Source organism: Neopsephotus bourkii, unplaced genomic scaffold (genome assembly GCF_033783945.1).
Source record: "Neopsephotus bourkii isolate Nb327-2 ecotype Australia unplaced genomic scaffold, CSIRO-AGI_Nbou_v1 NB_463, whole genome shotgun sequence".
Classification (NCBI taxonomy): Eukaryota; Metazoa; Chordata; class Aves; order Psittaciformes; family Psittacidae; genus Neopsephotus; species Neopsephotus bourkii.
In genome coordinates, this window is record NW_026900965.1 from 2,399,938 (window position 1) to 2,410,943 (window position 11,006).

At 56.4% G+C, this 11,006-nt stretch overlaps 2 protein-coding genes across 2 annotated transcripts; both read right to left on the reverse strand.

Annotated features, from left to right (window-relative positions):
- Positions 1–49: 49 nt before the first annotated feature.
- Positions 50–7,239, reverse strand: LOC133210529 (cytochrome c oxidase subunit 5A, mitochondrial). Its single transcript, XM_061349998.1, has 5 exons — positions 7,050–7,239; positions 3,319–3,435; positions 2,319–2,440; positions 1,300–1,422; positions 50–209 (listed from the first exon to the last, which is right to left on the reverse strand). The coding sequence occupies exons 1-4, from the start codon at positions 7,129–7,131 to the stop codon at positions 1,309–1,311; spliced, it is 435 nt and encodes a 144-aa protein (XP_061205982.1). The 5' UTR covers positions 7,132–7,239; the 3' UTR covers positions 50–209; positions 1,300–1,308.
- A 1,993-nt stretch (positions 7,240–9,232) lies between these two features.
- Positions 9,233–10,457, reverse strand: RPP25 (ribonuclease P and MRP subunit p25). The gene has a single exon (XM_061349999.1). It carries the CDS (start codon positions 10,013–10,015, stop codon positions 9,365–9,367), a length of 651 nt encoding a protein of 216 aa, XP_061205983.1. The 5' UTR covers positions 10,016–10,457; the 3' UTR covers positions 9,233–9,364.
- Positions 10,458–11,006: the final 549 nt, after the last annotated feature.

Here is an 11,006-nt window from a genome sequence, read left to right on the forward strand (position 1 = left end):
TTCCCCCATAACCCCCCCCCCAAACAACCACAGGAGCCACTGCCACCGCGTCAGTCAAACCAGGTTTTCCTTTATTAGGTCCAACTCCGCCTCACGTCCATTGTGACTCAATAAAGGAAGTTATCTGAAGTTAAGAGGATTTTAACACTTGTGCCTGCAGGCGGCTGGGTACAATCAGGTGGCACCAGTGAAACGCTGGGGTAATGCACCTGCAATGGAAAAGAACACAAAAAGGCATCAAAGCAGCAGCCCAGGACCTCCACCATGTGTCACAGGGGGCTCATGTGAGCTCATCTAAGGGGCTGGGGAGCCCAATGTCTTCTATGGCTGTTCTCAAGTTTAGCAGGTGCTCAGAATCTCTAAAAAGACAGTAAAATAAGTGGTTTCCCAGGACTCGAGGCTGTTCCATCAAGCACCACTACTGAAATAAAGGATATTCAGTGAAGCTCTGGCCATGCTCCAGCTGATCTGCTTATTCTGTAAGCAAGGAGCCCTCCAAAGTAGTGTTTAATTACAGAGAAGATGCTATTTTAAGTGTAACGTGAAGAAACTGATAGAATCACACAATGGTTTGGGTTGGAAGAGACCTTAAAGCTCACCCAGTTCCAACCCCTGCCACAGGCAGGGACCCCTTCCACTGGAGCAGCTTGCTCCAAGCCCCTGTGTCCAACCTGGCCTTGAGCACTGCCAGGGATGGGGCAGCCACAGCTTCTCTGGGCACCCTGTGCCAGCGCCTCAGCACCCTCACAGGGAAGAGCTTCTGCCTAAGAGCTCAGGTCAGTCTCCCCCGTTTCAGTGTGAACCATCACCCCTTGTCCTATCACTGCAGTCCCTGATGAAGAGTCCCTCTCCACCCTTCACATATTGGGTGACCACCATCACTGAGGCTCATTTTCCAGCATAAGCTATAACCAGGGTCTCCCAGTTTTCTAAACGGGCAAGATTGTGACAAGAATGTGCACGTTTGTGCATTCCCAATGGAAACCAGCCTGCCATTTACTAAATCACACTTCTGGGGTCAAGCTGCTGAGCAGTCAACATGCTGCAATACCCATTGCCTTAGCAACTACCTAGACACTGCTGGGGATGGTGGCAACCATCCCACCCCTTCCCAAGCCAAGCCAAGTGTTAGCATCTTTTCCAGGAGACATGTACATACAGAGATATTTGGAGACTCACACTACAGACTTGCATTTCACAGCCCTGTGAAGGCAAGGAAGGGGTCTGTGTCCTTGCCAGGTAACTTTTGGGGGACCCCTTTCCCACACCAAGACGTGCAGAAGCAGCAGCATCCCTTACCAATAACATTTATGCTTTGTCCAGGCCCAGTTCCTCTGGAGTAGAGATTCCCAATTCACTCAAAGTTGGTCTAAGCTCCTGGATAACGTAAGGATAGATTTCCTTGTGAGGTCCTGCCTTGTCCTAAAGGAAAAGGGATGGTGTTATTTCCACAGCAAGCTGCTGTACAGCGGTCAGGTTCTGCAATCCACATGGGTTGACCCATAAGGGCAGGAGATCACAGCCCAGCTCTGCCTAGGAAAAACAATGCAACTTGCTTGGAAATCAGGGAAAAACCAGCACCCCTTGAGTAAGAGCATGTTACTGTCCCCAAGTTCTGATCAACTGAGTTGTCCCTTAGATGGTAGGGGATGAAGGGGACAAAAAACCCAAAAGAGATAAGGAAAACACAGGAAGAGTCTTCCATCAGCCTCTAAAAACACCAAGAGAGTTTCAGTTCTACAGAATGCAGAGAGCAGCAACAGCAAACACAGAGGCAAATGACTGTGCAGCACAGCCTGCAGCAGGGCTATGTAAGTCCTTGGGACAAAAAGGCAGCTGGAAGAGCAGAGCTGCTGGCTTCCAGGACTGAAACAGGACTCCTGCCTCCATGCTCACCCACTTTAACTCCCTGCTAAGTGAAGGCTGGACTCAGGTTTCAGGGTGCTGGTTTCTGCTGGGTTTGAAGGCTGTGCAGCTCAGTGTTCAGCCCTTTAGGAAGCTGGTAAACTGCCTCTGCCTGAGGGATTCCTGCTAATGCTTGTTTTAAAACTAAAAGGAAGAAAAATCCTTCGCCTTTCCCACCAGAGGCAGCAGCAGGAAAGGAAAATACCAACCTAAGAACATCCTACCTGAAGCTATGCTGCTGAGTGCTCTCAAAACTTATCCAAGGCATCACGCACACGCTCCCATGGAAGCTATGGACTCTGCCAATGGGAACTAATGCCTTTCCTTGGCACCACTAAGAGCGAACCCAGGCAAACGCAGTGCTCTGGGCACGGAGGGCACAGCAGTGAGCCTGGAGCTGCTGTTCCACTCACCTTTACCACTTCCAAGATGCGGACAGCGGTGGCAAAGTCGTTTAACCGTCTGCATGCCCTCAGAGCTGCGTCGATGATCTTTGGTTCCGGAACCAGGTCATACCCCACAAGCGTGTTGATGCCTGTGAAACACCAAGAGGGCCTTGGCATCAGCTCCAAGTCTCACCCCCACTAGGAACTGATAAAGACTTTTCACTGCTGTTCAAGGGACACACAAACAGCCCAAGGTTTTCTTTTGCTCCTCTCCCTACTCTACTGCTGTAGATTTTAAGTTGACTTCATGAAATCCCAGTGAGCCAGTTTCATCCATGCTCCCCACAGGAGTCTCTGCCTGCACCACAGCACTTATGGAATCATTAAGGAATGCCAAATGACTCCATTCCTACAGGTGTAATGAAAACTAGAACTCAAGCTGCTGGCTCTTCCCCTCCAAGGGATGACAGCCCATACCTCACGCAGGTGATGCTGCAATGATCCCTCTGGCTGTTATGCAAACACGTTTTTAAGCCCTAATTGGGGTAGTTTAATAGGAGCTGGCAAACACCAATGGAGACACCAGTCTGCATGAGTTACGGCCAAGCCATTAGCTCAAAGGCCAAACTCAAACGTGTGTGGTTATGCTCTAGGCAACAGCTGAGCTCAGATGCACTTTCCTCAGAGCAAATGTTTCTCTTCCTCCCACCCAGGTGCTGAAATGTGAGTTCTGGGGCACTAAAGCTTACAAAGCCTGACTCCCACCATGTCATAGCCCTCACTCTGCATCCTTGCAACCTGCTCGTGTGAGCAGGTAAGGTGCCACTGCCCGATACAACAGGCTCAGAGCAAACAGCACAAGCACAGAGCAGCCCCAGCAGGGTACGTACAGGATTGCTCTCCTGCATCTAACCCCAGTTTTCCCTCTTCCTGCTCCCCAACAGCAAAGACAAATCCATTTGTTATTCCTGCTCACTGAACTGTTGTATTTACTCCGTGGTTACTCTCCCCTTTCCACTCAACTCACCTTTCCTGAGCTCCCAGGCATCGATATCTGGCTTGTTGAAATAGGTCACCCAGCGAGCATCGAACTCTTCATCTGACTCTTGTGACCCATGGGAGTAGCAGCGGGCGTGCAGCACAGCTGGAGGCAGACAGAGAGGAAGAGACGTGGAGCAAACAGGAAGGAACTGCACTTTAGCCTTGACCAGGACATCAAAAGCCATAGAAAGAGGTGTTTCACTCACTACAGTCAGTGTGGATCAGTCCTCAGCTGGGATATGCACTGGATGGAGACAGCTTATTCAATATTGTTGGTTTGACTGGTGGCAAAGTGTGCGTTTTCTGATCTACATCAGGCTCCCAAAGCCTTTGGTTAGAGCAGGATTACTTAATGAGGGGAAACACCACAGAAAAACCCTTCAGTACAACCAGTGCTTCAGAGACGTTTCCTGCGAGCCCTGTTTCTGCAGGACACAGGAATCTCCCCTCTTCCCAGAACCAAGGAAGCCAAAGAAACATCCCACATGGGCATTCCATCAGCAAAACTGTTCTGCTCCCCGCTTTGACCCTTCTCAAAGCATCAGGACACGTCCATGGTGAGCTTGGCAGTGGTATTCCTTCAGAACTAAACCCCTACACCCTATTAGTTACACTGCTACCCACTTCAGACAACACACTGCCTTATTCCTCCTGCTCCTGAAACCGCTCCACAATTGTAATCCAAGAAAAGCAGACTTCCCAACCAACTGATGGGTTTCCCAACCAGGCTGGTTTGGAGGGATGACTCAATAGCAACGAACCTCTGCAGCTTTTGATTCCAGCACGATGAGGGCTTGTTTTAAAGAGGTTTTAGCACAAAATGACATGAGCCCAAATGTAACAGCTCTCAAGCAAAGGGAGCAGAGTTATTCCTTCCAACAGCATACTGAGGGGTTGAGGGAGGACAAATGTCACTGCTGTCCGTGCCTGTGCAAGATAAAACTCCCATGGCTGTAACTGCATTTGTATTTGATCATTCACAAAGCACAGAAGGGGATCATACTCCAATGGACAAATGCCACTGGTACTATTCTGAACTCGTTTCCTCCCTCAACACCGCTCTTTACCAAAATACCCCCTTTTGGGGGGGGGAGTTTTGCCTTTTTTTAACCCACAGAGGTTGGAACTGAACGCGGGGCATTGGCAGCTCCACCTGCAGCACAGCCATGCCCTGCAAGCTCCTGCCTGGAGACGCTTCCTTCCCTCCTGGTAATTCCACCCCACCACTGTTTGCAGAGAGGTCACACACTAGGTATGACCTTGCCAGCGTGGAGCTCTGCTTCAGAGGAAGGCAGAGCTGTGTGGGCACTCCTCCTTTCCCATCCCTGCCTGAACCCCTCATGCTGCCCAGCTACAAAGCTGGACCCATAGCAAGGAGCCCCCAAACTGAGCCTTCCCAGATGCACTATTCTGCTTTGAGGAGTGCAGGAAACAGGCACACTGCGAACCAGCAGCCTGGTTCTAGGTAAAGTACAATGGAAGGAGCCTCAAGGAGCATCTTCAGTCTCCTGAAGTGATGGCCCAGCCAGTGCACAACCCAGATTTCCATGCGGTTCAGTGTGTGAGCCATGGTTCTGGTTTGTGCAGTGCTTCCTAAGCCAGGGAAATGGGAAGATAAACCACCCTGCAGCTGGTTTATCTCCATCACTAAGTAAGGGAAAGGCAAATTCAGGCCAAGCCAGAATTATAATGCACTTTTTGTGCTCTAGAAGGCGATTCCCCATCTCTGCCCAGCTCCAAAGCAGCTCCTTGACCCTGCTGTCTCCAGTAAAGCACATGCCCAGTGGAGCTCAGAGCAACAGAGAAGGCTGCGTGGAGACCTCAGAGCAGCCTTCCAGTATCTGAAGGGGAGCTATAGGGATGCTGGGGATGGACTCTTCATTAGGGACTGTAGTGACAGGACAAGCGGTAATGGGTTAAAACTTAAACAGGGGAAGTTTAGATTGGATATAAGGAGGAAATTCTTTCCTGTTAGGGTGGTGAGGCACTGGAATGGGTTGCCCAGGGAGGTTGTGAATGTTCCATCCCTGGCAGTGTTCAAGGCCAGGTTCAATGAAGCCTTGGGTGAGATGGTTTAGTGTGAGGTGTCCCTGCCCATGGCAGGGGGTTGGAACTGGATGATCTTAAGGTTCTTTCCAACCTTAACTATTCTATGATACTATGTACATGCTCAGGTGCTGTTTGAGGGGGAAACACTTTCTTTCCTAAATCACAAAAACAATCCTGCAAGGAAACAGCCCATCTAGTTTGAGAAGAGCCCGGAGTCACGTTCTCAAATGCCATCTTGAAGTCCAAACCCTAAAGTCTCCTTCCACGGAGTTCAACAAAACCATTCCCTTTAGTCTTAAACCAAGGAACAACTTGGTTAGGCCAAAAGGATGCTGAAGGAACACGCAACAGGCTACAAGAACATGGATCATGGATTGCCAGGATGTGTTTTCCAACCTTTCCCTGGTTTATCTCCCATGCTAACACTCACATCCACATCCAGGAGGCAGGACCCTGCAGTTCACCCTGGCAATGCTGAGGCAGGAGCCAGCTGGAGCCTGGCACTTCCCTGGGGTCCCTCAAGGTCACGGTCGCACACAGGTGGAAGTCACACCATGCCAACCCATCCACACTGAGATTCCCACCTCGGGGAGGAAGCCAAGGGCATGCTGTGTGTCTAGAGGTGTGCTTGCAAGAGAACCCCACCGGCTTCGAGAGCACCTGAAACCACCTGAAACCACAGTTGAAAGCTTCCCCCCGGAGCAGAATTCGGCCGCTTTCCCTGGCAATGAGCACGGAATTAAAGCACTCACCCAGAGGAGCATTCGTTTACATGAATTCCCTGGGAAAAGGCAGCAGTGTCAAGTGAGGCCTTTGTAATACAAGACCTTGGGAAAGAAGAGCTCAGGCCCTGCTCCTTGTTAGCAAAGGTGCAGAGAAGGGAGGGCACAAGCAGCCGGGGTCCTGCAGGAGCACAGAGGGGCTCCGGCACGGGGATTTAATGGGATTTGAATTAAAACAGGGGTTTAAAGACGTGTCAAAGAAACACCACAACCGCCTCTTATCCCTTTGCACTTTAACGGCAGGCAGCAATATGGTCCCTGCGGTAAGTGCTTAACTCCCACACCCCCGAGCGCTTTAACCGCGATCCGTGCCCGTTAATCGACTGTTAATTACGGGGCACGGGCACCGTCTCCCCGCAGCCCGGGTGTTCAGCTCCGCTTTCCCCATCCGCACCGAGGCCGCGCTGCTTCTCTTCCTCCCCTTCCGATTAATCGGGGTGTTGATGAGGGCAGCGGGAGGAAGCCGCGGCAGGCCCGGCCCAGCGCCGGTCCCCGGGGCTGTGAGGAGCTCGGTGCCGGCCCCGGATGCGGAGGTCACCGCCGACCTCCGTCAATGTCACCTTCAGGAGAGGCCCGGTAAAGCGCCGCCGCCGCCCTCGCTACAGCTCCCGGGCCGAGGCCCGGCGCCCGCCCCGTGGCGGTGAGGCCGGTACCGACGGGGGGTGGTTACCAGGGCCGGCGGCAGCGGGGCAGCGCCGGGCCCGGCGGGGCGGCGCGCACTAGGCCGCAGGCGCGGCCTGTCCTCGGGTGACAGCGGCGGGTCACCGCAAGGACACGGCGCCACCCGGGGACCGAGAGGGGAACCGCGGCGGGGTGCGGGGCCGGGGCCGCTGGGCGGGCGGGGTGCTGAGGGGGGAAGGTGTGAAGCAAGCGGGCGGCCGCTCACCTGCGGGGCCGACGGGCCTGCGGACGGCAGCGCGGAGGCCGGAGACGGCGCAGCGGCGGAGGAGCGCGGCGGCAGCCTGCATGGCGGCGGGGAGGCAGCACCGGGCGCCGCTCGCTCCTGCACCGGGCACCGGACCGCGGGCGGGCGGGCAGGACGGAGGCGGGGGCTATGGTGGCTCGGCGGGGACACGCCGCGCCGCACGCGTGACGGCGGGAAGCCGCAGGGGCGGGGCTGAGGGCGGGGCCTGCCGCCATTTTGTGGTGTGTGGGGACGGGGCGGGAAGGGAGCGCTGGGGCTCAGCGCCCGTTTCGCACTCGGAAGGTGCTCGGGGCTGTTTATGTGGTAATACCGGTCCCGTTCACCCGGCCCGTGACGGTGGTGGACACAAGGCAGCGAGGGGTGCCGTGATCGCTGTGCTGCCAGCCCTCACATGGGGGATCGGCTCGCTGTGAGGGGAAGATGAGGCGCAGCGCGGCTCTGTGTGGCCCCATCCGTTCCTCAATGGTTCTCCTGTCACCTCGTTGTCCCCAAACCTAGCCCCTGACTGCCTTCAGTCTCTATTGCCCCGTGTTGCCGTCCCTGCTGGGCTCCACATCGCCCCGGAGGCGGTTCATGAGCCTGGCTCTGCGGCGCGGATCCTCGCCATGTCCCCTCGGGAGCCGTGGCGCCAGCTGGCACCGCGCTGTTTGAATGCTGCTCCTTTCGGGTTACGGGCCCTGGTAACCGCTCATGCGGGAAACCCCTGGGTCCGCAGGCAGCGAACGGAGAGGGCAGGACCCCCTCCGAGGCTGTAAAACCGATCTGAACCCAGTTCGCACGTTAACAACGGAGGTAAACGGGTGAGTGAGTGCTGACTGGGAGCAGTGCGAGCCGCAGCGGGGCAGGGCTGGGGAGGTGAGGGGCTCCCGCAGGCTTTAGGCTCCCTTTCCAGAAGGTGTTATTCATTATCCCGGTTGTTCAGTGCACTCGGGGTAGGAGCCTGTGCCCGGGTGCTGCAGCTCGCGTGCGGGGCAGAGCGTTGAACCTGAACGGTGTCTGCGCCAAGGAAGAGGAGCTCGGAGCCCAAAGCAGCCCTGACCCCACCGAAACCCATTATAAGGAATTACAATAGAAATTAACATTCAGCAGCCCAGCGGCAGAGAGGTGAAGGGAATCGCTCTGCAGCAGGGGAGATAAGCGGGAGCCTGCGGAGGGAGATAACAAGGTCATTGCCAAACAAAACAGACCCCCGCTTCCCTCCTCCTCCTCGCTCCCCTCATCTCCTTTCAAACCCGTTCCCAGCCCTGGACAAAAGGGGATGCTCAGCAGCACCGCTCCCGGCTGGCGTTTCGGAAGGATGTGCTCGTAATGCCAATGTAATTCACCCCTATCCCATCCCTGCCATACCCGCAGCACCAGGCTGCTCCCGGAGCACACAGGAGGCCCCGATCCCATTCCACCATGGCTCAGCTGGGATCCTCTTGTCCTGGATGGGCAGCAGCCCTCGCTGTGCTCATCCGTGCCGTGGCCAGCAGCCAAGGTGATCCCCTATGTTTTCCCATAGACATATTCCATCTATTTCCAAAGAGCTTTTATTTTCCACACACCTCCCTTTACCCCTGGAAGCAGCAGGAGCGTTGCTCCAAAAGAGTTTCCCACAGCCCCAACACCTCCCGGTCCTGGCCACTGCATCCAGCCACAACAAGCACCCACTGCACGCTCCCATTGCCCGCAGCTCCCCATGGGTTCTTCACCCCAGCTCCAGACCCTACGGACACCTTCAGGAGAGCAAAGACCTGAACATCCGATGTGGGAAGAAGAGGCAGGAGGAGGAGGGCTGGTTTGTTATCCTGTGCTGTCCCGTCTCCTCGTCTGTGCGCTTCATTCAGGATGAATCGCGGCACCGCAGGGTGCTGAGCGCGGCATCAATAACCCTGACAGCTCCTCAGCGGGTGTAATTGCAGCAGTTTTGATGATGAAGGTGTTACTCCAGCGAGCCTGGGGGCAAAGCATCTTCCTGATGGCTGAGACATAGCAACGGGAGCAAAGATGTGCAGCCGCCTTCCCCGGCCCGGGCACCCATGGGAGTCACTGCAGGAACGTGGCTGGAGGTGGGTGGCATTATCTCTATGGGGTCACCAATACACCCAACCGAAAACGGGTGCGTTTAACCCTTTACCTTCACCCCACATGTGGGGACAGCTTGGGGGGAGCCTGCAGCACGCTGATGACCCCAAAGCAAGGCTTCACGCTGCCTTTGTCCACCACAAAGCAGCTAAAACTCCTCTAGCGCACCCAATGCCCGGCGTGGGGCTGGTCGGGGCGGGAGGCGGTGCTCAGTGGTGATGGTCTGCAGGGTGCTCGGTGCCCCCCGAGCCCCTCGGGCCATCGGGTACCTGTACCTGCAGCTTCTTGGGGAGCAGCTCCTCACAGGGAGGTGGCAGGGGCCGCTTCAGCCCCTTGCTGGAGGAGCCGGACGTGTCTTCTCCCGCCTGGCCGAGCTGAGGCTCCAGCCCGTGCTGGGGCTCCGGGGGCTGGTAGCCGGTCTGGTTGGGATCCAGGGGGTCCCGGGAGAGCAGGATGCTGATGGAGGGGACGTTCTTGTGGACGGTCAGGTTCTGCGCCCCGCCGCCGGGCAGCGGGTCCTGGCTCTCCCAGACTTCCAGCAGGGTTTTGTAGCGCACCTTGGTGACCTGGTGCAGCCCTCCCAGCTTCCGCTTCATGATCTCCACGCAGGTGATGGTCTTGGTGACAGCCCTGCCGCAGCCGCTGAAGACGATCTGCCGCCTGCCCTTCAGCTCCATCTGGGCCATGGCGAAGTTCATCAGGTTCCTGATCTTGCTGCCTTCCTTCACTTTCATCTCCACCACGTCCGGCGGCAGATCGGGGAAGGGCAATGGGCTCTCCTCCTCCGACGTCCTCACCTTTCGGAAGTTCTCCATCCTGGACTGGGTGCCGGGCTTGGCTCTCCCTCCTTCAGCAGCCATCCGTCACCCCTTCCCGGTGCATCCGCTCAGGCTCCTAGCCCCCCGGGACCATAGCAGGGCTCCGCTGCCCTCCAGCCCAGCCTGCAGCAGGGCCGAGTTTAACCCTGCACCCCCTGGACCACCAGCCCCTTCCCCTCTCCTGGCCCGGGGCTGGCTGCGGAGGAGCCGGTGGCTGTGCCAGAGGCTGTTCCCTGGGGATACGGGGCTGCAGGGTTCCCTGGGTGCCCCCGTTTGCTCCCAGCCAGCCCGAGCTCTCGGTGATGCTGCTCCGCTCCCACTGCAGCACTTGCTTCTGCTGCTCTTTGCTTCATTCTGGACTTCAGCAGAGCCCCCAGAGCTGTTCTGTGTAATTAGCAGATCCTCCCCCTCGCCCTCCCCTCCTCTGCCTCCTCCTCCTCCCCTCGCTCAGCCTCCCATCCCAGCACCCAGCTCCTGCCTTCATCCCTGCCCTGCACCGAGAGCCCGGGAAGGCGCAGGGGAGCCCAGTCCCTCCCCGGGAGCATGCAGGCAGGGAAGCAGCAGGCAGGGAGGGAGGAAGGGCAGAGAGAGAAGCTCAGTCTTTGCTTTCATGATGCTCCCGGAGTCCTGCCCCCTTAAAGAGAACCTGGTCCCTTCTCTCCACGCTTCCTCCTCTCAAGGACGGGCTGGCCGCTAACTAACTGCAAGTGTCAGCACACTGCGGGCAGCTGGCCTGTCTGCCTGCCCTCTCTCTCTCCGGCAGCATTCCCAGAGGGATGGGAAGTCCCGGCCACGCTGTGCCCAGGGGTGGCACTGGGATGCAGCAGGTACTTCGGGAAGTACTTTGGAGCCTGAGCTCAACCCTTATTAGCCATTAGAGAAGCTGTTGGGAGAAATCCTGGTGGATGGCATTTCTCTCCCTCCTCCTTCCCCTATCCCTTCTCACCTCCATGTCCCCAGCGTGGAGTCAGCATCGCATTGACTGGGTACATCCCAGAGATACCCATCACAGGCCAGGAGATCTCCCCTTTCT